This window comes from Epinephelus lanceolatus, chromosome 10 (genome assembly GCF_041903045.1).
Source record: "Epinephelus lanceolatus isolate andai-2023 chromosome 10, ASM4190304v1, whole genome shotgun sequence".
Classification (NCBI taxonomy): domain Eukaryota; kingdom Metazoa; phylum Chordata; class Actinopteri; order Perciformes; family Serranidae; genus Epinephelus; species Epinephelus lanceolatus.
Window position 1 is genome coordinate 26,898,468 of NC_135743.1, and position 23,173 is coordinate 26,921,640.

The 23,173-nt window shown below is 39.9% G+C and overlaps 2 protein-coding genes across 2 annotated transcripts; both read left to right on the forward strand.

Moving 5' to 3' along the window:
* The first annotated feature begins 490 nt into the window (after positions 1–490).
* On the forward strand, positions 491–12,927 carry colec10 (collectin sub-family member 10 (C-type lectin)). The gene is made up of 7 exons (XM_033640214.2): positions 491–770; positions 2,852–2,923; positions 8,156–8,227; positions 10,015–10,068; positions 10,935–11,030; positions 12,106–12,317; positions 12,551–12,927. The coding sequence occupies exons 1-7, from the start codon at positions 671–673 to the stop codon at positions 12,815–12,817; spliced, it is 873 nt and encodes a 290-aa protein (XP_033496105.1). The 5' UTR covers positions 491–670; the 3' UTR covers positions 12,818–12,927.
* Positions 12,928–18,406: 5,479 nt separating this feature from the next.
* On the forward strand, positions 18,407–22,941 carry LOC117266282 (CD209 antigen-like protein C). The gene is made up of 4 exons (XM_033641387.2): positions 18,407–18,562; positions 18,764–18,835; positions 18,975–19,220; positions 22,177–22,941. Exons 1-4 carry the CDS (start codon positions 18,457–18,459, stop codon positions 22,551–22,553), a joined length of 801 nt encoding a protein of 266 aa, XP_033497278.1. The 5' UTR covers positions 18,407–18,456; the 3' UTR covers positions 22,554–22,941.
* Positions 22,942–23,173: the final 232 nt, after the last annotated feature.

Consider the following 23,173-nt stretch of genomic DNA (forward strand, 5'->3'; position numbering starts at 1 on the left):
GGTCTTTATTCACTGTTATAATCATTACAGAGCAAAAGCACCATGTGTATACATTCAGTAGGCTATATCTTCAGTAGCTAGCTAGCTAACCCTACACTTTTCAGGGTTTGATTTTGGTTTTGGAACAGGGAAGAAATCTTTTTCCACCCTCTCCAGGTAACGAGTATCATTAATACACAACGTGCCCCAGGCACAACATTTAGCTCCAAATCCACAAAACCAGCCCGAAAATGAAGAAAATCTGAAACGATTGCATCAGAGTCAATGGAGCACAGCTGTGTTGATGTCAGACACTGGTCTGAGCCGGCCTGATGCTATGTTATGATTGGCCAGTCTGCGTCCAGGGGCGGGACTTAGCAAAGGGTCAGTTCCAAGGGGCAAGATGTACAGGAATGCAGTGATCTGTTAAGTGTTGTTTGATATTATGACAAGTGACTGATAAGACTCTATAAACAAGTATATGTGCGTGTGTGTATGTGTGTGTGTGTCTGTGTCTGTGTGCTCTCTAAACAGCACAGCTCTGTTCTGACCCTCTCTGCAGCGTGTTTGCTCATTAGCGCTGCACTGATCCTCTGGTCTTGTGGTTAAAACTATCATTCGGTGCACACTGGCGCATGAGATACTTTACTGAAAATCAGGATCTTCTTCAGTGGTCAGTGATGACTGGGATATGATGGGAGTGTTGGTGCTCTGTGTGTTTGCAGCCGTGTTGAACTACATCTCTGCCTCGACAGAAGTCTGCACCAACACCCTTCTACCTGGAGCTAAAGGTAATGCAAGTCCCAGAATTCGCTTTGAGCTTGCCTGTGTAGGTGTGTTTGTTTTTAAACCTGACTATATGGTACCTAAACATTTTAGTCAAATGTCTTATTGAATGCACAAATCTGTGTGATGCAGTAATTCAACAACAACACTAACAAATCTCTAATAGACTGTTTGGGTTCTTGGGTGCTTGCAGTCTTATTGTCTCTTCACACTGTTGGAGGTGAAACTATACAAGTTTATGACCTTACAATAAATGTATAGGAGAGTTAGTTGAATGTCCTTACAATGTAAATGTCAGTACCTATAGGTGTCAAATGGAAAATTCTGAGGGAAACACCCCTAATGTGCTTCAGGGTTTATAGAGCTGGTGATGAAGGTAGCAAGCATGTAATGTCCTGCAGTTTATAGCCAGTAGTCTGTTACCCCATAGTCTTTTGGAGGGAATGCCTCCCTGTGTGTGCTTTCTATTTTACGACATCCAGTAGCTTGTTCCCCCGCTGATTCAGACAGACAGACCCAATAAAATACACACTTAAGCAAAGCAACTGTTTTTCAGCTCCATTCAGGCTACTGCAAAAAATTGGCTTTAAGTTCTGGAACACAGAAAATTGTTAACTAGCTTCATTCTTGTGGACAAATATTTTATAAAAGTAGTTACTGAACTATGAAGTGGTGTTTATCAGGAAAGTGAAAAGGGAACAGTAACATCACGTACACTTTCACTTGGAAGTGAGTGCACATTTTGTCAGCTTTCCACTGAATCTTCTGTACTGGTAAAAAAGTCCCATTGTGGCAGCGTGTATTTATACAGCTGCCAATAAACTGAACTGATTATTTGGATAAGACTCATCTCAGATACTGCTGACCACAGGCGGTCTCTGGGAGTGTGTATTCTCACAGCTGCGTATTTGAGTGGGTGCCGGACGTGCATTTTTCTACGTTACATACCCCGAAAAAATGTCCACACAACTGTTCTTATTTATTTTAACTTTTTCCAACAAACATGCTTTTATTGCGTTTACGGGTACTTTGACCTCAGCTGTAGATTTACTGGCATATTATTTTGTCATTGAGACACAAGTATGTCAAAACACTTTGGTTTCTTTGAGAAAAGTTTGCTGACAAACTTTGAATTTACTCACTTATGTCACATAAAGGGATCCCGCTGCTTCAATCAATGCCAGAATATTTTTGACACAGAAAACCTCTCTTTGATTTGACATCTTAATCACACAAGTGAGGCGTGTTAGTAATGTAATTGTACGTGGTTTCAGTTCAGTAGTCCACAAAAGGAAATCATTTCACGCAGGCAGAAACATTTATAAATTACAGTGATTTAGGTTACTTGAAAATGTCTACACAGCCTGCAAAACTGAATAATCAATTTTCCTAAGTACTCCTCCAGTCTAATGGAGGGGGTTTGTTACAGTCTTTCATTTCAAAAGCCCAGCACTTAACAAGATATAAAGAGCTGTTGGCATCAACAACTGGGGCAGAATTACAGCTTTAATAGACACTCAGATGAAACCTCTCAAGATTTCTTGCCAAGAGCTCTTTGAACAGCGGACCCACCAGAGATATTTCTCCTACATCTCGTTTGTGCTTTCAACTCTGCAAACTATGTGGTGTCACTAATACTTAAAACAAGTAAGTGCTTTTGAAAATGATATTGGCTCAGATGAGTGTAGATTAAAATGGAATATGAAGAGTCAAAAGACTTTTATAAACATCCAAAGTTGATTCAAACTTAACCTTACAGTAGGACTTGCACCCGAACCCACAAGTGGGCCTGCTCAGAATCTCGTACGCAAACACTCACTGTCCCGGGCGCTGTGCTGTAGTAGTTCTTGGCCAGCCTTGAGTTTTGATAATGTATCATCATCCTGTGATGGCTTCAATATTTCATCCATGCCAGCAGTGAGTGGGAATATACAGATTTAATCCCTGCCTCAACAGGAAAGTAAGCTACCTTGGAAACTACCTCTGAGAGGCCCCTTCTGACCTGAACTGTGCATGAAACATAACAGGAAACAAGTTCTCCTTATACTTTTGAACTCCTCTTTACTGTCTTTCCTTTATAATCCAGGGGACCAAGGTGAGATTGGAGAGGAGGGAGATCAGGGAAAACTGGGAAAGAATGGACCACCAGGACTTCCAGGTATGGAGCATATGCTGTATATTGAGGGGGAGAGCGTATTTATTTTGTTATAACTGGCTATTGTAAAGAAGAAATGGGAACAAAACAATACAAGGCACATCCCTGATAAATTATTACTGCACCAAGAATAAAATCAATGCAGTAGAACCTCCTACGACATACTTCATTTGCAAAATGTCACTTAAATGAACACATACCAACCAGGAAGAGACTCGAAAAGACCCCAAAGAGACACAAAACATCTACAAAGAGATGCAAAACAACAGCAAAAAAGAGGCACAACCAAAAGGTCAGTGTGAACTGTCGCTATGTTGAAGAGCCAGTGGGGCCTTTTGCACATCTGTGCCCAGGGGGCCATTGTCCCATAATCTGCACATGGTTATATGGCCATAATGTGACATAATGAAGATAGCAGAAGGCGAATGACTGCCATTTTAACCATGACCGGCTGTTGTGACCATTCCAGTGCTTTGCATTATGTGACACAGTAGATAAGGTAGATTGGTCCAATGCATACTCAACATCCAGGTGTTTTTGCCATACTGCAGAATTTGCTTTTGTTTGCATACTACGTCCTACATTTTGGCCAGATCAGTACATGCTGTGAGTAGAGAAGAGGTTTTGAATACAGCCCAATTAGTCCTGTTGATTCCATGCATTCTTTCTCCTTGTTAAAACCTGATGCATACATTACCCATAACGCATCTTAACTGCAGACAGCTCAGGTGGAGGACTGTGTGTGTATGCTAGTGGCGGCTAATGTAGCCTTGAGCCACTAGCCTCAAGCAGAGATGAGCAGCTACACTTGACATCACTCCAGAGAGAGCCACTAAATGCTTTTTATATTATGTAGTAATACTCCCCAAGACCCCTACACAGACTTTGATCTGTAAAATTCCCCTTTAAAGCCAGCATTACAGTCCAAATAAAATAACATTTTGGTTTGTTATCAGACTGTGGTTGAAGATGATGCAGTGGACAAGTATTACCATAATCACAGTGACTCCTGGTCTGTTTAAATGGCACCCACACTGGCTAAATTACTCCATGAGTCACAGTAGAATCAACTTGAAAATCCCTCGAGCAGAAGAAACCTGGAACCTGAAAACATGTGGTTGACTAACAGTGACATAGGCCAGTTGTAGGTCACTGTGTATTGCTTGGTGATGATTGAACTATACTTTGCAAAGTTTGGAAGACTAGAACAATGGTTGCCACATTTCTATTTAGAAAATTAAACTCTTTTTTTTATAATGAAAAATCCTGAAAAAAATCATTAGTATTGAAATGTGGTGGAATAATCCCACCCCTCTAACACCACTCACCAGGGGGCGATCAAGATGTTTTGGCTTTACTTTTGGGGAGCTGTCATGTCGCCCATTTTTATTATGTCCATTCCATTATACAGCCTATGCACGTGAGATTAACGATGGCTCTGTGTAATTCCAGTGTCCCAGTAAGCCATGACAGTGTGCGGTAGTAGTGTGTGGTGCATTTTATCATTTACACCTGTGCTTTTCCTGGTGTTGCTGAAAAATCCTGCTCTTCTGTCTTCATTGGCAGGGTTGCAACATATGTACATGTGTACAGACAATTGAAAGTGGAATAAAAACAGCGAAAGTAATGGGCGGGAATGCCTCACGTCTCTCTTATGTTTGCACAGAAGCTTAAAGTCTGACTTCACCCGTCTATATCACAAATCATTTACATTGCTGCTGTGATATGGACAAACTATCATGTCTTAGTTTCTGTACAGTGAGTTTCCAGACAGCCTGTGTGAGTTCACCCTGGCAGCAGGTTTTGCTTTTTCCTGCTCTGTACAGCCTGCTTTCCTTTGCTCTGTGACAGACAGACAGACAGACATATGGACAGACAGACCAAAACTACTGTGTTTCTGTGGCGGAAGCAGACGTGTTAATTGCTGCTGAGGAAAGCAGCGGCGTCCTGCTTCACCATGTGTTCCAACTGGGCTGGTAGACTAGCTGGCCAACAAACCAGCCATATGATATATACAGATGTCTCCCCATACACACACACACACACACACACACACACACACACTCAGACACAATATACTATATGCACACAAGGCATGCAAGCATATAGACACAAGGAGGTAGATGTACAAACACACAATACATAATTGTATATACACACAAACAGTATAAAAGCACTGCTTCCTGGCTGCCCTCTTGCTCTCCACAGATGTTTGTTTTATTCACCCAGACGTCCTCACACACAAGCACATACATGCACACACTCCACAACACCAGACACACTTCACTCATCAGACCGTGTGAAGGACACATGCCAGGACTGACCGAGTGTTTTCCAAAACTGTTAAGAGAAACAAAGCATACATATATATCTATACATGTGAACCCTTTTTCAACTTTGCACATATTTTTCAACAGAATAGCAAACCCAATCATTATGGTTTTTACTGTGCGTACGCTCGCTGTAGGAATGAACGCAGGTACCTATGATGAATCTGTGACTGCAGTATGTCAGCAGCTCAACAGATGACGCATGTATTCCCTGTCTTAAGTTAGGCCGTTTTACAGGAAGCAGTTGCTTAATTTTGGAATGTTAAAAGGGAATACATGACTGTGAATGCTCCGGAGGGCAACAAAAACAATTTGTTGCTCCAAGCTTATTAATGTCAACAAACCCTTGTGCTGGATTTCTGCGTTTGTTAATTGTGCGACATTTACTGTAAAGCTGCTGGTGGAGTTTAGGTGGGAAATGTCAGTGGTACAGACTGCAGAGTTAGGTGTTACATAAGGTTTTTAATTTTTGGGAAGAACCTGTTGGGACAGCTTGCATGAACCATATGTACCGCAAATGGAAAACCTGGCTGAAGGCCTTTGTTTCATGTGACGCAGCTCTCTTTTCTCTGTCGACTGAACTCTGAAAAGCAGAAATACCAGTATTCATATTTGCTCATTATATGTGAGCAAACAGTGTGCAGTGAACGATCTGATCTGAGGCCTGCTTAGCATTTTAATCTCTTGTATTTTTGTTATATCAAGCCTCAAAAATGTCTAGTCCGTTAAGCCCTTCTGAAATAGCTTAAAGTTGTCTCAGGCTCTGTGATTAGAATGAAAAATGTGGCCTTCACCTCATTTATCCTCCAGCAGCTGGAGAATCCAGACGTTAAACCAGTTGGAGGGGTTGGCCATTATAAAGAGCGACTGCAGTGATAGGGAGGACTGTTATCTGGAAATTTAGATAGACGGTTTAACTGGCAAGCATAAGCACTGGGAAAACAACATTAATCAGCTTTTATAGACACAGAAGGAATAACAAGAGACCAGCAGATTAAATATCTTCGTATAGCGAAAAACAAACACCTATAATCATGGGTCACAATCGCTTCTCGGGACAGCATCGTTAAAGTATTCCCTCAGGCATGCATAGTGAAAATTACGCAAAAATAGCACACAGATCATGGTGAAATACTGCAGTTTCCCATAAGCCACAGCTTTTCGATGTCTACCAGACCTCACACAATCCATAAGACCTCACACCCTCCGCCAACACTTCTCACAAATCATCAAGTAGAAAATCAACATGAGGAAGTGGGAAATGGGAAATAGTAGTGAATAGCTGGCTGTATGTGTGTGTGCGTGTGTGTGTATGTGTGCGCTTGTGCATATGTATGTGTGTGTGGCGAATCCCTCTAAAAGCAGTAGGCCTCTCTAATGTGTCACTTAGTATTTCAAACGCCATCAATTTCCAGCTGAATAGTTTCCTGAGGAAATACTCGTTCAAATGCTGGCAGAAAGCCTCCAGTCTGCTCTGTAGTTTTCCCATACACACACACACACACACACACACGGACAGACACGGACACACACACATGCACATGATCTCTCTCACACACACACACTCTGATATTCTCTGTTCTACACTTTCACTGTAACATCCAAAACCATGCACCCCTCTCAGTATCTCTTTGACACCGAACTGTAACAGCCTTAATATGATTGTGAAGTGACAGTTGACGTAATCAGATTACAGAAGGACTGTATCTGTTACAGGCATTGTGGTGACAACAATCAGATCAATGGTAACAACAGATAATCTCTATGAATGTTTAAATGAACTTGTGTATAACAGAACTTTACACACTCTGAAGGTAATACAATTACACAAATAAATAGTAAGTACATGCATTTACTTTATTATTTACTTTATTTGTTTATTACATTTTAAAGGTGAACTTCCATTTTGACTAAATCAGCTAAACCGGCGACAATGCATACTTTGCAGGGGCGTAAATATAGAGAGTGCAGTGTACTGGTGGGGGGCCCATATAGAGAGTAGGCCTTCCAACAACGTGTTGGGGGGAGAATGGGCCCTTATGGTCGATTGGAAATATGCCTGTGTTCAAAGAAGAACTTTCATTAAATTAAAAATGTTGTGATTTGCCATATATGCCCTCGACAAAACTACTTCTCCTTAAATTATAAATAAACAATAAAAAATATTAAATCAAATTCATTTCATAATTTTCTGTCATATACAGATATCTAATGATGATTGCTGGGTACTGTATGTGTTAATGTCCAGTGTCAAGTCCCTGTTTGATCATGTGACAAGACAATACGTGCACAATAGCGTGTGCTCAAGTCTATCATATAGCATGCACCGGGGCCCGCTGAAACAACCTCACGCCACTTTCTCACAGACTTCGCTCCACAAACAGCCTCCAGTTAGTGCCCGAAATAAATCAGCATTTTCCGCCTCTAATTTATTTACTGGCAAAATAATAATAGCAATAACAGCATCAATTTAGGAACCGAGCTATGCAGCGATTGTTGGAAAAAAGCCTCAGGGCAGGCAATCTCTGGGAGAACGCAATTATATTGATTAGGCTCGAGAACAACAAAATAATCAAAAAACAAAAGAAAAATGATGAAAGCCACGAAACGCCAAGTCTTAATTGTAAGAATATGACAAGCCTGAACGACAGAATAAAGGATCTTTGAAAAAAATATGATGAAGCGAGTTAGCAGTAATACTTTGAGATCAAATGTGGGGTTCTGCTGCGGCTTGTGTATGCTAGCTTTTTCTGTGTGTTGTGCATTTTGTGCTGGAAAGTCAGAATCTCAGGCCGAGATGATGAGGCTCTTTTGCTGTGTCTCAAAGGCCCTACATTGTCTCCATGAACAACTCCTCCTTTCTCCCTTCCTCTCATCCTCCATCTTTCTTTCTTTTCATCCCCAGGACTGACAGGAGAGACGGGGCTTGAGGGAAAGGCGGGACACACAGGGAAGATGGGGCCTATTGGAGATAATGGTACAACAAATAAGTCATTTCTCATCGAACGTAAACCTTATCTTTTCTTTTTCCTTCTCTATCATTTTCTCTTTTTCTTTATCGTTAACCCCAAACTAGATATACCTAGAGGATTCATTACCATTAGGAAATCAAACTGGCTGTACACAATAAATCAAACAAGAGAGAGCACCAAAAAAATGAGAGGAAGAATTATGGACTTTATAACCCTCAACTCTGTGTGAATTTGTCTTGCTTCCACTTTTTGAACCTGCCCAGAGCACACTGCAAAAATGCCAAAAATATAGCTGTGAGGTTTCTACATGATTTTAATGACTTTATAATTGCCTAAAAGAAGAAATACAGTTTCCTGGACTCCTCCTCGGCTTGGACTGCAGCTCCATAGTCATAGACTCAAAACATTAAAATAAGTAGAACGGACATTTCTACACAAATCAGCAAACTAAATTAGTCCCAAGACTAATACACACAGGGAGAAATTTTTCCTATTTCTTTTATGTTTTAAATTATCACAACCAAAGATAGAAAAAAACATAATCCTACAGTCTGATGTCATGTGGCCGCTTTGCCAGGGTGGCTGAAACAATTTCTATCTTTATTTTTATGAGCATTCATGTTCCCGTGCCTTTCTAGGCATCCATTCTTTTTTTCTCAGTATTCATTAGGTTTAATACACTTACAGGAAAGTGGCTGTGCATCAGCCATCTTGGGGCAAAAGGAGTGAGGTCACAGGTTTGGATTTTCCTTGATCCTGACCGCCTGCAGCTCATAAAACACCTGGAAAGAAAACGCATTTTCAGAGCAGTGTCGGCTTTAGCGGAATCTGCAAAAATTCAGCTACTCTTTTACAGAAGTTTGATCCTGTTACAGGCTCACTCACAGAAAATAGCTGCATATCTACGTTTACAAAATTGGAGTTCATTCAAGATAAGATTACGATACATGAGAACGTATTCCTTGTTTCTGCTATAATTCAGTGCATATGTCGGCTTATTATTAGAGTGTTTACAGGACTTACATTTAGCTCGGGCAAAAGAACAACTATCTAAAGCTATAAAACTATAAAACAGCCGGACTGTTTGGGGTGAATTGAACTATATGCTCCCACTGCACATCTAGTCGCATTTTTATCCTCATAACTCACAGAGCTTCTATATTGGCAACAAGACAACAAGTTTTAAGTCGGAAATGCTGACTTTTCATTTCGTCAGGGTGCTCAAACTGTAACTGTATTTCATCACAGGACTTACTCAGGCTGATCAGATTGTACGGGTACAATATGTCCTCACACAAAAACAGCCTGTTGTGCTGTTTGTACTGCAGCCCACTTCCCCAAAATGTGCAACTGTCAGTTACCTCAGTGAAGCTCACATACAAGTGAATATGTTCTGGATTACATTTGCGCACAAGCTTACTATTTACCCACATCTCTATATTTCAGAAATGTTTGTCTTGTCATGTTATGTATACATATATTAGAAACAATTAAATCTGGGCTACAAAGGTCAGAATTTGACCTTTGTATATCTGCATCTGTGTGTGGCCATATTCAAAATGTTTCATGTATGATACAGCCATCTGGTGGTGAAATGTTGCAACTACATCACAATGCAATGAAATAACACAAGAAGCTGTCAGCATATTGAATTATCTGTAGATAGTCAGTCATAGTACTGTATTATTTATTCATATTTGAAGCTATTGAAAACATTAAAAAGTGAACAGCCAGGATCACAGATGTCGGAATTGTAAGACATGTCTCACATTAAATTTCTACCCCTCTGCAGGTAACAAAGGTGATACAGGTTTGGATGGTCCCTCTGGATTAAAAGGGAAACCAGGTGAGTATGTGAAGATACCCATCATTCTGCTCCTCTCAGACCAACGTGATGTTACAGCTATTTTCATTTACTAATAAACAGCCTAGTGAGTGTGGTTACGTGGACATAAATATCCCATTTATGATCAAATTTTTGGAGTATCTGGTCGATGTGTTTGAGCACGTAAACACCATATTCTGTTCATGAGAAACCCGAGCTGGGAAGAAATCGGGATGTGTGCTAGGAATATGAATGATTTCTCTGTGCTAATGTGAACACCATATCCCAAATATGATCATAACCAGGATGAGCCTCATAAACAGGTGAGTTATATCCATGTAACCGCATCTACTGACATTTCAACAGTCAGTTTTGTAAGTGGGTTTGAATTGGTAAACATAGAGTTGGGCAAACTATATTGGTGTCACTCAGTTCATTAAATAAAACAAACATTTATTTGTGGCTGGTCCCTATAAAATGACTCTGAACATTCTTGAAGATGTTTCTACTGCAGGAATACAGCAGGGCAGCGTTAAATACAACTCAGCTGTCAGATAATATCAGGACAGTGTTTTTATTGGGTGTGTACGCCTGCACACTGGAGTGGCATTGCAAATATTGAATTTCTTGGATATCAATTTAAATACCCCAAGGCTAGGGTGGAACAGTTGTTTGCCATGCAGCAGGATTTGTCTTCATCTAGTGACTGAGGCTCTTAAATAGCGTTCATATCACACAACAAGAAAGCACAGTGGTGTTCTACTGTAAGGTCTTACAGTCATATACTGTGATACAGTTTGTCACAGTCACAGTGCAGGATGGTGATTCTGTGCTATTAAATCCCGTACACACTCAAATCATGTGCTTGCCTTTGTTTAATCCATCAGGCACGACATGTGACTGCGGCAGGTACAGGAAGGTGGTTGGACAGCTGGACATCAATGTGGGCAAGCTGAGGAATGCTGTCAAGTTTGTGAAGAATGGTGAGTGCTGAATAGTACTGTATGATACTTATGGTTTAGCACATTGGTTCCCAACTGGTCCAGCCACAGGGTCCTCCCTGTGTTCTCCTCAGTCCTTAGTTCAGGGTCCACACAGTTTAATACTTCAGTTTGGCCAAGTCTTTGAGCTAGTTTGCTGTCTCTGTTAGGTAGCTGTCTGTTAGTCCCTCGCTCTACAGCAGGAACCAGCTCTTCAGAATAGAGGTTGCGCGTTTGAAATCCACTGCACTTTTTTTTTTTTTTTTACAAATGGCATGTTTGCAAGTCGCTTGCAGTCCATTCAGAATGGACCCATGACCCACTTTTGGACCACTACCTACCAGTTGGGAACCACTGGTTTAGCATACACTACAGTAAGTGAAGTGACAGTAAGCCAGCTGAACATCCTCACAAGTGTGAAAATCACGGCATGCATCTCTAAAGATAAAATATAGAGTGAGAAAATATATGGAGTTAATATTGAATTTATGAATTAATAAGCCATGGTTTGGTTAAAAATTTGTCTTTATTTTGTTTTGTCACTTAATTCCTGTTTTTTATATTACCCTCCCTTACGACGTTGATGTTATTTTCAATGTAAAATGCATTTTGGTCATTTATAAAAATGACTTGAGTATTGAGGTTCTTCGTGGCTTTGCTTACTCGTGGCATGAAATTTGATTAACTTCGATGAAGACACACAAGCTTTTGCTCTCTCCATTTTTTTGTCTCTTTTCCTGTGACCTTTGATCTAATATCCATAGTGGGGTTGCCATAAAAGACAGCCTTATTTTTTATTGATAATGCCATGTCAGTGCCCTAACCGTCATGTGGTTGAACATGATGCAAAAATATGTATGTTTTATGTTATGTTATATGAAGAGCGTCATGGAAAGCAACCTAACCTCCTAGGACCTTTTTTACTGCATTTCTGAGTTGTTGTATTCATGTGAATTTTCCCAGTCAATTGTTTTTCCAATTGTTCCAATACCACATGAATGCAGAGTTAGAGGCAGCCCAAAGTCACTGAGACCTGCTCACAGTCAATGAAATTAACTCTAAACCCTGTCCTGTGCAGTCATCTTAGGGCTGAAGGAAACAGAAGAGAGGTACTACCTGCTGGTGAAGGAGCCCAAGAGGTTCAGAGAGGCTTCAATGAACTGCAAGCTGAGAGGAGGCACACTGGCCATGCCAAAAACCAGCAACACCAACCGTCTAATGGCAGACTATGTCAGTCAGGCAGGACTGACAAGAGTTTATATCGGAGTGCAGGTTCAGAGCAAGGACACAGTAAGTGGTCCTGACACACACACACTGCAGCAGGTGGAGTTTCAATTTTTGGTCTGTTTATCCATGTTTGCATCTGTTTTCTAAAGGAGGATGAGTATCTGTACTGGCAACTGGAGGATGAGTGTCTGGGGCTAAGTTCTCCTGCTGGTTAAATAATGAGTAACTATGTTTCGAGAGTGCTCCCTGTTGTTACTGTCTTTCTCATTTTATCTCCTCTATGTTTTTGTCATCAGGATGGAACGAGCAGTCATGTTTATGCAGACTCCAGCCCTCTGCAGGGGTTTGCAGCCTGGAGTCAAGATGATCTCAGTTCCAGTGTATCTCCCACCACAAACTCAAGCTGCGTGGAGCTGCTCAGCACTGGGACATGGAGTCATGTGGAGTGTGAAGCCACCATGTTTTTCATCTGTGAGTTCCCGAAGAGCAGGAGAAGAGGAGGAGGAGGAGGAGGAGGAGGAGGAGCAGGAGCAAGAGGGACCCCTGCCCCAGCATCATCATGAGTCGATCAGATGTTCAGACTTGCATGCCAAAAAGATGTTAGTAGACATAGAGATTTTGTTTTGTAGAATTGGCAATTTATATAATAAAAATAACTGACATGAAAAAGAAATGTGCCTGCATCATCAGATAAGGCTGCTTTTTATTGAAGGATGAAGTAATGACCAACTGCTCATTAACGCAAATAGCTAATCATTCAATCACATGGCAGCAATTCAATGCATTTAGTCATGTAGACATGGTCAAGACGACCTGCTGAAGTTCAAACTGAGCATCAGAATGGGGAAGAAGGTGAATTAAAGGGCTTTGAACTCGGCATGGTCTGAGTGTTTCAGAAACTGATGATCTACTGGGATTTTCACCCACAACCATCTCTAGTTTTTACAGAGGATGGTCTGAAAAAGAGAAAATATCCAGTGAGCGGCAGTTCTCTGGGTGAAAATGCCTAGTTGATGCCAGAGGTCAGAGGTTAATGGCCAGACTGGTTCAAGATGATAGAAAGGCAACAGTTTTCTATGACCACAGTGTACCCATCTTCTGATGGCTGCTTCCAGCAGGATAACGCACCATGTCACAAAGCTCAAATCCTCTCAAACTGGTTTCTTGAACATAACATTGAGTTCACTGTAGTCTAATGGCCTCCATGTGCAGCCGACATATCTGCAACAACTTTTTGACACTACTATGTCAATATGGACCAAAATCTCTTAAGAATGTTTTCAATAACCTCTTGAATCTATGCCATGAAGAATTACGGCAGTACTGAATGAAAAAGCGAGTCCAACCCGGTACTCCAACCCTCCATCTCTTTGGCAGATGACATTTGGAGTCTGTAACACATCTCATGCAGGAGCTTCTGCCTGTCTGCACAGCTCTACTGCTCACTGTCTCCCACACACAGGTGAAGTGAAGAGTGAGGATGAAGTGCGCAGCTCTTGTTCCTTTGTTGCTGTTGATGGTACTGTCTCACCCTGAAGCCACCGATAGATTCAGTGGATGCAAAGGGAAATCAGTGAATGTGTATCCCAGCCACTCCTTTCTACATGGTGGGGATACGTTCTCTCCTCCAGACACATATATTTAGGTAGGTCATCACCATTTCTTTACATAAGTGAGAAAGTGTGTATGTAGATGTACTGTAATTGCAGGTAATAATTAAAGGTGACAATGGCCAAGTGAAAGCAATCATATTTAATATTTTACAAGGTCTAAAAAGTGATTTGACAATTCAAAATGATCAGTTTCTTGCAACAAAAACTTGAGAAATGACCTTGAAATATGGGGAAATGAGTGCAGCACTGAATGTGAAATAGTTTGTTTCACATGCATATGTGTGTCCATCTTGTATCTACTTTAAAATTCAATGTAGGTGACCATTGGCAAAGTGACGAGGACAACTGCAGTCATTATCAACAAACAGACCACAGTGTTTCAACAGTGGTTTACCTTTGAGAATGCCCAAAGCCACATCCTGATTGAGGTCTGGGACGAAGATGGGGGTCTGAATGGCAAATATGACCTCATGGGAAAAAAGTTTTACTGTGGTACATGTGTCTGTAAAATAACACATTTTAACTGTTATGGAAAACAGATAAAGTAGAATTTCTGTTTTGTTTTTTCAAATGAATGTATACTTTTATAAATGTTATTTTCAAATGAGAAGCAGAAGACAAAAGAAATCCCGGCTGATATGCCATCTTTGTGCGTGTAATCTGACTTTGGTATTACACAAATGAAAATCAGCAAAAAAGTTTTCTTCTTCATGTATGGAAATGAAAAAATGTGATAATTTTTCTGCAAACAAGAATGACCCATAATGACAATTATACCTAAAAAAATATGATGGCAAATTGTAACCTACACGTGTGAAATTAAAGATAAAATTGGGACAATCGAAATCATGAATTTGTGTCAGTGATCTGTTTTTGCTTTTTACTGTAATGGTGATTTTTTTTATCATATTAATTTTAGACTGTTATGGTTGGATTTTAAACTGTTTTAAACTGAACATCTCCAAATATGATTGCTGCTTCACCCCGGACATCACCTTTGAAGAGCAGCGGACAAGAAATTGCTCTAAATTACCAGCGCAGTGCCAATTAGCCAATATCTAATTTTAATAAATAATCATTTTTAAAGAATTGCCATTTTGCTGACCTATGTAGTCTTGATATAAAATGAGAAGTTGATGTCACATCATGTTAAAATTTTGGGACAAGGGCAACATTCTGTGGGGATCACGCTGTGTTACCTGTGCCTGCTATGGTGGTCAAGCAAAGGTATTTGGACAAAGTTATAACAATGAACATCATTGACCCATATGATGGCACCTTCAGGTACATCTCCTATGGGGTCCTCAGGTGTCATTTTGGGTAGGTGAATGATTGAGAGTGGCAAAGTTACTCTGTATAAACATTTAGGTTGCCAGCAGCTTCTGTCTTAAACACATGGCAGGATTGCTGAAAGGGCCTACCGGACACAGACCCAGGGACCTAAAGTGGCCTTCACCTGTAAAATGTCATACAAGTCAACATGTATCAACAAGGAAGAGTCTCAAAATAACTACAAAGAGAGGTAAATGAACTACAAACAGAAACAAAACAAGTAAAATGGACTCAACTGAGAGACACAAATTGACCTTCGAAGGAGCACAAAATGACAACAAAGACATGCAAAGGAACTACAAAGAGATGTAATGACTACAAAGAGAAACAAAACAACCAAAAAAGAAACAAACACACCTCAAAGAGAAACAAAATGACTTCAAAGATGGACCAAAGAACTACAAAGAGACAACAAACGACTTAAAAAAATCCCACAGATATACCCCAAAGTGACACAAAATGACTTGAAGGAGACACAAAACAACTACAAAGAGATGCAAAGGCATTAAAAAGAGACACAAAATGACTACACAGAGAAACTAAACAACCAAAAAAAAAAAAAAAAACGCAAATACACCCCATAACAGACACAAGGAGACACAGAACAATTACAAACACATGACAACCAAAAGAACACATTATCACGTAGAAACACAACACCACAAAAAGATGCTGACAACTACAAACCATATCCTTTGCACATCCTTTCTGGACTCATTCAAGTTAAGGTAGCCTACTTTTATTTTATAATTTTATAATAATTTTATTTTTTAATCTTTATAACATGTAAATGTAATTGTTCAGCCCCCCTCAGAAGTTCAACTACGTTAGTGGTGTTTGGAGAAACTCCGATAAACCCTGTACTCTAGGCTACCTGATCAAGCTAAAGCTAGAGACAGGGTGTTGAAGGATGCAAAGAATTCAGGGAGTTTATCTTACTATATAAAAAATAGATACACTTTTTAATGGAAAACATTTTGACTTATCATAGCAGCAAAAGCACAGGTAAAACAGCTCTACATGAATGTTAATGTTGCTCTGTGTCTGCTGGATGTTTAAACCTGCAATTGTTGGCTAACATGTCAGCCACAGCAACTTTATAAGGTCATATGTGTGTCAGACTGTGTGCACTGTACCCCAAGTGGCGAACAAATCAGTTACAGCTTTAAAGCAAAAGTATACTGTGGACATTTGGACAGCACATACAGTGACTGGAATGCAATGGAAATACTTGAGATTAATTATGGTCTGAGGTTTTCACTGTAAATGGGCAATAACTGCATTGTGTGTCCATATGTGATTAACTGTACTTGTGCTTCCATTCAAAGCCCAGCAGTAGAGAGGGACCGCTGGGCCCCTGGTTCAGCCTGAGGTAAAGCTAGACTTGAAAACAGTATGCCGAGGATCAAGGAAGTCTGCAGGGGAAGGGGTGTGGTTGTATGGTAACCTGCTCAGACTTCAGGGTTTGGGGACATTCAGTTGCACAGCGGTCTCCAGTTAGCAAAGTAAAAATGAATTAATTATAATCTTTAATATTTGCTTTAATTTGTAGATAACAGCACTCAATAACACTTGTTTTCTCCCTTCCTCTGTGTGTATGTGTGTGTTAAGCCTTTGTGCTGCTTTCTGTGCATGAAAGATGCTAAAAAAAGGTGAATTTATTTATTAATTTCTCACATAATCTCTCTCTGAATTAATCATTAACTTAAAAGTTCTTTAGGTTTTTGAGTATTGTGCACCTTTAGGCCACTAGAGGGAGACACACTGATGGTTTGCATTGGAACATATTGAAAAGAAAATGCCCCCTAAGTAAAACAATTTTGTCTCCATACAATCTACTGCAGTATCAATAACATGTTAAACATACAAGCACACACACTATGTGTATGTTTTTTTGTCTTGTTTTTTTTTGTGTGTGTGATCTGGCTGCATTACTGACAAACATACTGAATGATCTTGCAGCTGTGAGATAGTTGATGGTTGTGTGGCATCAATTAATACATGGTTGTTTTTAACTGAATATAACTGTGCTAATAATTGTGAACACTCACACACTGAATATTACATTGTATCTATTAAAATGCTGTCATAATGCACTTTATTTTTATTTATTCTGTGGATTGGATTCACTATCTATTTGGGATTATTATTGGTATCACTATGACTATGCAGTGACAGGAATGCTCCAACACTATCTCGTTGTTTACTATAACAATGACAATAAACTATTGAATTGAATTGAACTGAATTGAATTGAATTGAATTGAATTGAATGGGAAGACCTTATAACTCTTGCCACCCAAATTCAATGTTAAGACCGTCCTTGAACTGAGCCAGTTGTCAGGATCTCCACCTTTGGTCACGTAATGATGCCTGAGCCAGCCTTATTTGCTGAACGAAGCTGTGTGAGGGAGATGTGGCTAAATGCTCGGGAAAAAAACTGTCAAATTAATTTGAGTTTACCTTTATCATGCATTTTCCATTGTTTGTTATACTGTTGAACATGAGCAAGTGGATTTAAGAGAACAAAAACTGCTGTCTTTATGGTGACCGTCAATATTTGCAGTGACTTGCTGATTGCTGCCCCACTCTTTGGGCTTCTATAACCTACAGGGTCACATGGCAACCTATCAAGGCTATCAAGACTATTATCACTTAAAGCCTACAGCTGTAACTATGCCTTTATATTTAGGCCTGAAGAGGTTATTATGAGTTAGGTCAGTTACGCAATGTTATTTCTGACAACAACAAGTTCTCACACTTGAGCACATGAACACGGGCTGACATCCTGTTATTTGAAACAGGAAGTAATTCAAAGGGTTTTGCTGACTGTCCTGTAACTGTGCCACCCTTAAAGGCTCAGTCCGCAATCCTGAGGCAAATAAAAAACAAAACTTAATCACAGGCTTAAATACACTGCTACTGTACACTGACACACAATTCTAAGCAAACAGCTGTAATGTTAAGATGGTAAATATAAATAAATCTGCAAAGCAATCTTAACAAATGCCTATGATGAAGAAATACAGTATATACATTATATATAAAAATGTAATTAAGTGCTTCATATATCCACTACAACTCACAACTAATGTAAAAAAAGATCTCAGAGTTCTGCTTTACATAAAACCTCAACCCAAGGGGTTGTCTTTCCTAAACCAAACACGTCTTACCCACAGGTTCCCATTTGCAGTGTCAGCAAGTCATTGAACCTTCATAAAAAAAACAGACGCAGACACTGACCACAAATTTCACAGATGTCAGTGGCACTGAACTGCAAGTCACTGGAGGCTGGGGAAGACAGTGTGAACCTGATGGCTTATGATGGCAGATCAAAGTATGGATGCCGATCTCAAATGTCAGGTAAGAATACACATGTAACCACATTCCTGTCAGTATACAGCGCAACATTCACTGTAGCCGAAATAGTAGTAATTATAAAAAGGCTATTTTGTCTATGATGAAATGTAGATAAGGACAAAGTGCTGCTAATTAAACCATTTAACAAATTACACATTGCTTGTTTTTGGTTTCATTGCCTTATTGTGATGATGTGTTCTGCAGTGTGGATTGGAGCTGCTGGAGTGTGTCTGGGGCTTCTTCTGCTGATTCTGATCTTAGGTGTGGTGGCCCACAGTAAGTACAAGTCTCAACAATGAGCATAAATACACAACAAAAAACTCCCACTGAACACTCGAAATCAATCAATACTACCACTAGGAGTTGTCAGTTGATCATTTTCACGGTTTTCCATTGATTCTAAAACTTGTTGCAGATTCCGGTGCCATCAGTCACTGGGACGTGAAGTGTGAAAACCTGATCTACAGCCTGACTGTCGACAGAGACAATCTGAGAAATGAGCTGGACCAACTGAAGATTCAATCCAGCAACCTGACGAGAGATATGGAGGTACTTCAGAGCCAATACAACACCATGGCGGCGAGTCGAGATAAACTACAAGAGGAGGTCATAAGGTTAAACGAGACACTCAGAACCAGAAGCAAAGACTCAAACAGAACAGGTAAGAAATGCTAGAAATTAAAACTTGAATGGAGTGTTCTTTGATTTGGATTCATTGTTGTACAAAGCAAATTGAGGGAGAAAATAAAGGTACATTGTCAACCCCCAAGATACCTGGGTGAATCATGAAATGCATACTAGTATACTCTATGAGGGTCAAGATAATAAGATAATGTGTCAAAACTAATACAGCGTCATATCAGACAACCTGTTAAATTATCTGCTAGTCTTTCTAATCAGTACAAGGTTTGGTTACTGATGAATCCACCAGGTCTCAATAACCCTGTACTCTCTGTTTAATGTTAAACAGAAATGCTGAATACCTCTGTATAACTTTAAACAGAAAACACAAAATCCTTGTATTCAAAATAGCAACTCTCAGAGTCACAGTTGTGTAAACAGTAGGCGTTTTGCACCAAAAGTGAAAGTTTAATCTGTGTAACAACTACCTACAATATTCTGCATAGTTATAGGAATAATTAAACCGACTGAAGACTCACTGCATGACACTGGAGCTATGAGTCTTTACAACTCAGTGAAGCTTGATATTTTTGTTACTGTACAGAGACCTAGAAAGGTGCACTAAGCAGAGTGCAGATCGCAGCAAACTACAGACACATAGAATAGTATTGTAAAACTGGAACAATACGTCCAAACTCTAATTTAAATTTTGTTATGTATATGGAACATGTTCTTGTCTTTTTTTAAATAATTTCCAAAAGCAACAACACAAAGACAGGAAAGAGTGGCCCTGTCCAAATACCCGCACTTGCGCCCTGAGGTCTTTCCTGAAGTGCACTTGCCAAAATTGCAGTTAGGGGCGTAAGTGCGCAAGGGATTGGTGCTGTTTAAAAAGGAGAATTGGGACAGTTGCGTACACGTCACTTCTGTTTGGGTCCAGGTGGTCCGTCTCCTAGGAGACGAAACATGGCGTTAGAGGAAATAACGTTGTTCGCAGCACTGCTGCTGCAAATGATAAATAGATACAATCAGCGAATGATGAGGAGGATTAGGAGCCGCAGGAGAAGGCGGCATCTACATCAGATCCAAGTATTGATGGTGATGCCCAACCAACAGGTAAATTAAATTAAATTTTACTCTTGAATTTACCTGTTAATAATGTGTATATTAGCTGTAACATCTTTTTTTACTCTACCGTTAACGTAGCCTAGATTACAGTTATTATTAAAACGTTTTTTGCTTGGATAAATTGTGATATAAAATAAACTATAAAGACATACGGTAATAAAATAATAATAATTAAAGACACAATCAAAACTGTAAAGTGATGTGGACTGTCATACAAACCTCCAGTCAACTGTAAACTGTATATTATTTCATTATTAATGCCCTGTCATGTATTATTAAGTCCACACAGCGTGTTGTTAGACGTTATGTTCCTCTAACGGTTGTTGTCAGTCGGAGTTAACGGCTCGCGGATACCTCAGATACCGTTTGAAGATGGTGAGTTGTACCGGCCAGCTGTGCAGTGTCACGGCGTCACGACACTACGGAGGATTCTGGGTAAAATCCTTCAGCGAAGTGAGGTCTGATGCGCACTTTCGGAAGGGGTGCATTAAGGGCGCAGGTTTGCACCCCTTGATAACAACAGAAGACAATTTGGACACCCTACGCACTTGCGCCCCTTAGCGGGAGCGCGCAATGAAGGGGCACAAGGGCGCAAGTGCGGGTATTTGGACAGGGCCAGTGTAAGAGATGGATTTAAAAGCTTAGTGATGGCTGAGCTTACATTTTTTCCTACCATAATATGACTAGCTTTACTCTTGCAATACAAGAACACTCCTGTTTCTTTATTTCCATGTGTCCATCATGCTGACTTTTTGCCTTGTGTGTGAAGCCTTAGCGTCAGTCATCAAGTACACATTTAAAGGAGCAGTGTGTAAGATTAAGGGGTTTTAGTGGCATCTAGTGGTGAAGACTGCAGACTGCAACCAGCTGAAACTTCTCCCGGTTAGAATTCCTTCAACGTTTACTGTTCAGGAGGTTTTTTACTGGGAGACGAATTATCCACAGGGGTCTCTTTTTTTCACAAAACAAACTGTCCCAATGATTAAAACCAGTGAATCACTGAATAAAGCACTTTCACATTACAAATCAGTGTTTTTCCAATGCTGTTTGGCATGTCGCAGGCAGGCCGCTCACCTTTTAGGATCATCTGCATCCATCTTTTCTTCTCCAGAACAAACAGATCCAGTTATTTAAACTGTTAAAAACACTAAATAAAGCAGTTTCATCTTAAAAGAATCTGTTTTTCTGGCATTCTAGTTGCATAAGTGCTGCTAACTATGGTGGTTTGGCGCCTATAGAGCTATTGTTTGGTTTGTCTGCTTTGGGCTACTGTAGAACCATGGTGGTGAAGGTGCCAAACTCCATGAACAAGGACCTGTTTCCTATTTAGATATAAACAGCTCATCTGAAGGTAACAAAAACACAACAATTCTTATTTTTAGGTGATTATATACTAAAGAAAACATACTTCCAATGTTATATTCCATTTTTGCCAATAAAGCCTTCTAAATCCTACACACTGGACCTTTAACACCTTTTTAAAACAAGATAAGATGACTCAGGTGGACACATCAAATGTCAGCTGGAGACAGCGTTTTTAATCAAGTCACAATGCTAATATTAGCTTAAGTAGCTACCTAGCTACAGCTGATGAAATCTGCTAGCAACAGTTGTCATTTCCACTACAGTGACTGAGTATTGCCTCTGTATCTTGTTCATTATCGCAGTTTCTCTTTTGTCTGTCATGTGATCTTGATGTTTACAGCGGGCAAGTGCTTGAGGATTGGTCATTCTAACTTGCTATAAACAACATCACTTAATGGTGGAAACTAGTCTCGAGAAGTTCCCAACTTGTTCCCTAATGGTCTCCAAATCTTACCAATGGTTTCAGGATCACTATAACTAAAATTCACTTGTTCTGTCTCTAGGTCAACCTTGCATCCAAGGATGGAAAACATTCAGGAACAAGTGCTACTATTTCTCTCCCAGCGGAGTGACTAAAACCTGGGACGCCAGCAGGAAAGACTGTAAAGAAAGAGGAGCAGACCTGGTGATTATAACCACACAGGAAGAGCTGATATTTGTCAGCAAAATGTATGCAGTCACCTGGATCGGTTTGACTGACAGAGAGCAGGAGAACATGTGGAAGTGGGTGGATGGGACTGATCTAGTAGGCGAATTCTGGCAAGCCGGGGAGCCCAATAATAGTGATGGAGGTGAGGATTGTGCTGAGGTCTCACGTTCGGCAAAGAAATTTAATGATGTGCCTTGTAGCAGAAAATTTTCATGGGCATGTGAGGCTTGAATCCCTGTGGCTAGCCATTCATTTGTCTTTCACTTCATGTAATTCAAGCCCTATCAGCCATTGTACAGTAGGCTAACCCACTGCCTCATGATCTGATTGTTATTACTCTTCCATACAATAATAGACAGCCCTTCAAATATACTGTTACTTTATTATTTTTTTAATTTCTTTTATGAAATAAAAGCACTAAATAAATATAAATGTGATATATCCATTGAATGAGCTTCCTTTAGTTTTCATTATCTTACTTATTAATATTTTGTTCCTACTTGTATCAATAATTTGTAATTAAAAGCAAAAAAAATACAAGTGTAAGCACAAAGTTGTATCTTCTGGATGTTTTCTTCGACTGCTTCTAAAATAAACAATAAAAACATGGAAAATAGAATAATGGATTGACTCATTTTATATTTCGCAATTTCCTTATTTAAATCTTGCAGTATCAGAGGTTGCTGCATTGAGTAAAGCTGAAGAATCAGCAGTTTAGTCCAGGAGGAGATTTATCTCTGGCTTCCTGCTGCTCCATAGATGACAGTGAGGACTCCAGAGACCCATCGAGTTGAACGTCTTTCCATGTACAGATAACAGGGTCAAATAGGCCTATGTGTTTCCTTTATGCT

What these genes read in the sequence shown, in the direction of transcription:
- colec10 (XM_033640214.2), top strand. Translation starts at nt 671, where the DNA reads ATGATGGGAGTGTTGGTGCTCTGTGTGTTTGCAGCCGTGTTGAACTAC. An exon ending in TGGACCACCAGGACTTCCAG is followed by an intron (nt 2,924 to 8,155) that starts GTATGGAGCATA and finishes TTTCATCCCCAG; the next exon opens with GACTGACAGGAGAGACGGGG. An exon ending in AGGTTCAGAGCAAGGACACA is followed by an intron (nt 12,318 to 12,550) that starts GTAAGTGGTCCT and finishes TTTTGTCATCAG; the next exon opens with GATGGAACGAGCAGTCATGT.
- LOC117266282 (XM_033641387.2), top strand. Translation starts at nt 18,457, where the DNA reads ATGTCAGTGGCACTGAACTGCAAGTCACTGGAGGCTGGGGAAGACAGT. An exon ending in ATGCCGATCTCAAATGTCAG is followed by an intron (nt 18,563 to 18,763) that starts GTAAGAATACAC and finishes TGTGTTCTGCAG; the next exon opens with TGTGGATTGGAGCTGCTGGA. An exon ending in CAAAGACTCAAACAGAACAG is followed by an intron (nt 19,221 to 22,176) that starts GTAAGAAATGCT and finishes TTCTGTCTCTAG; the next exon opens with GTCAACCTTGCATCCAAGGA.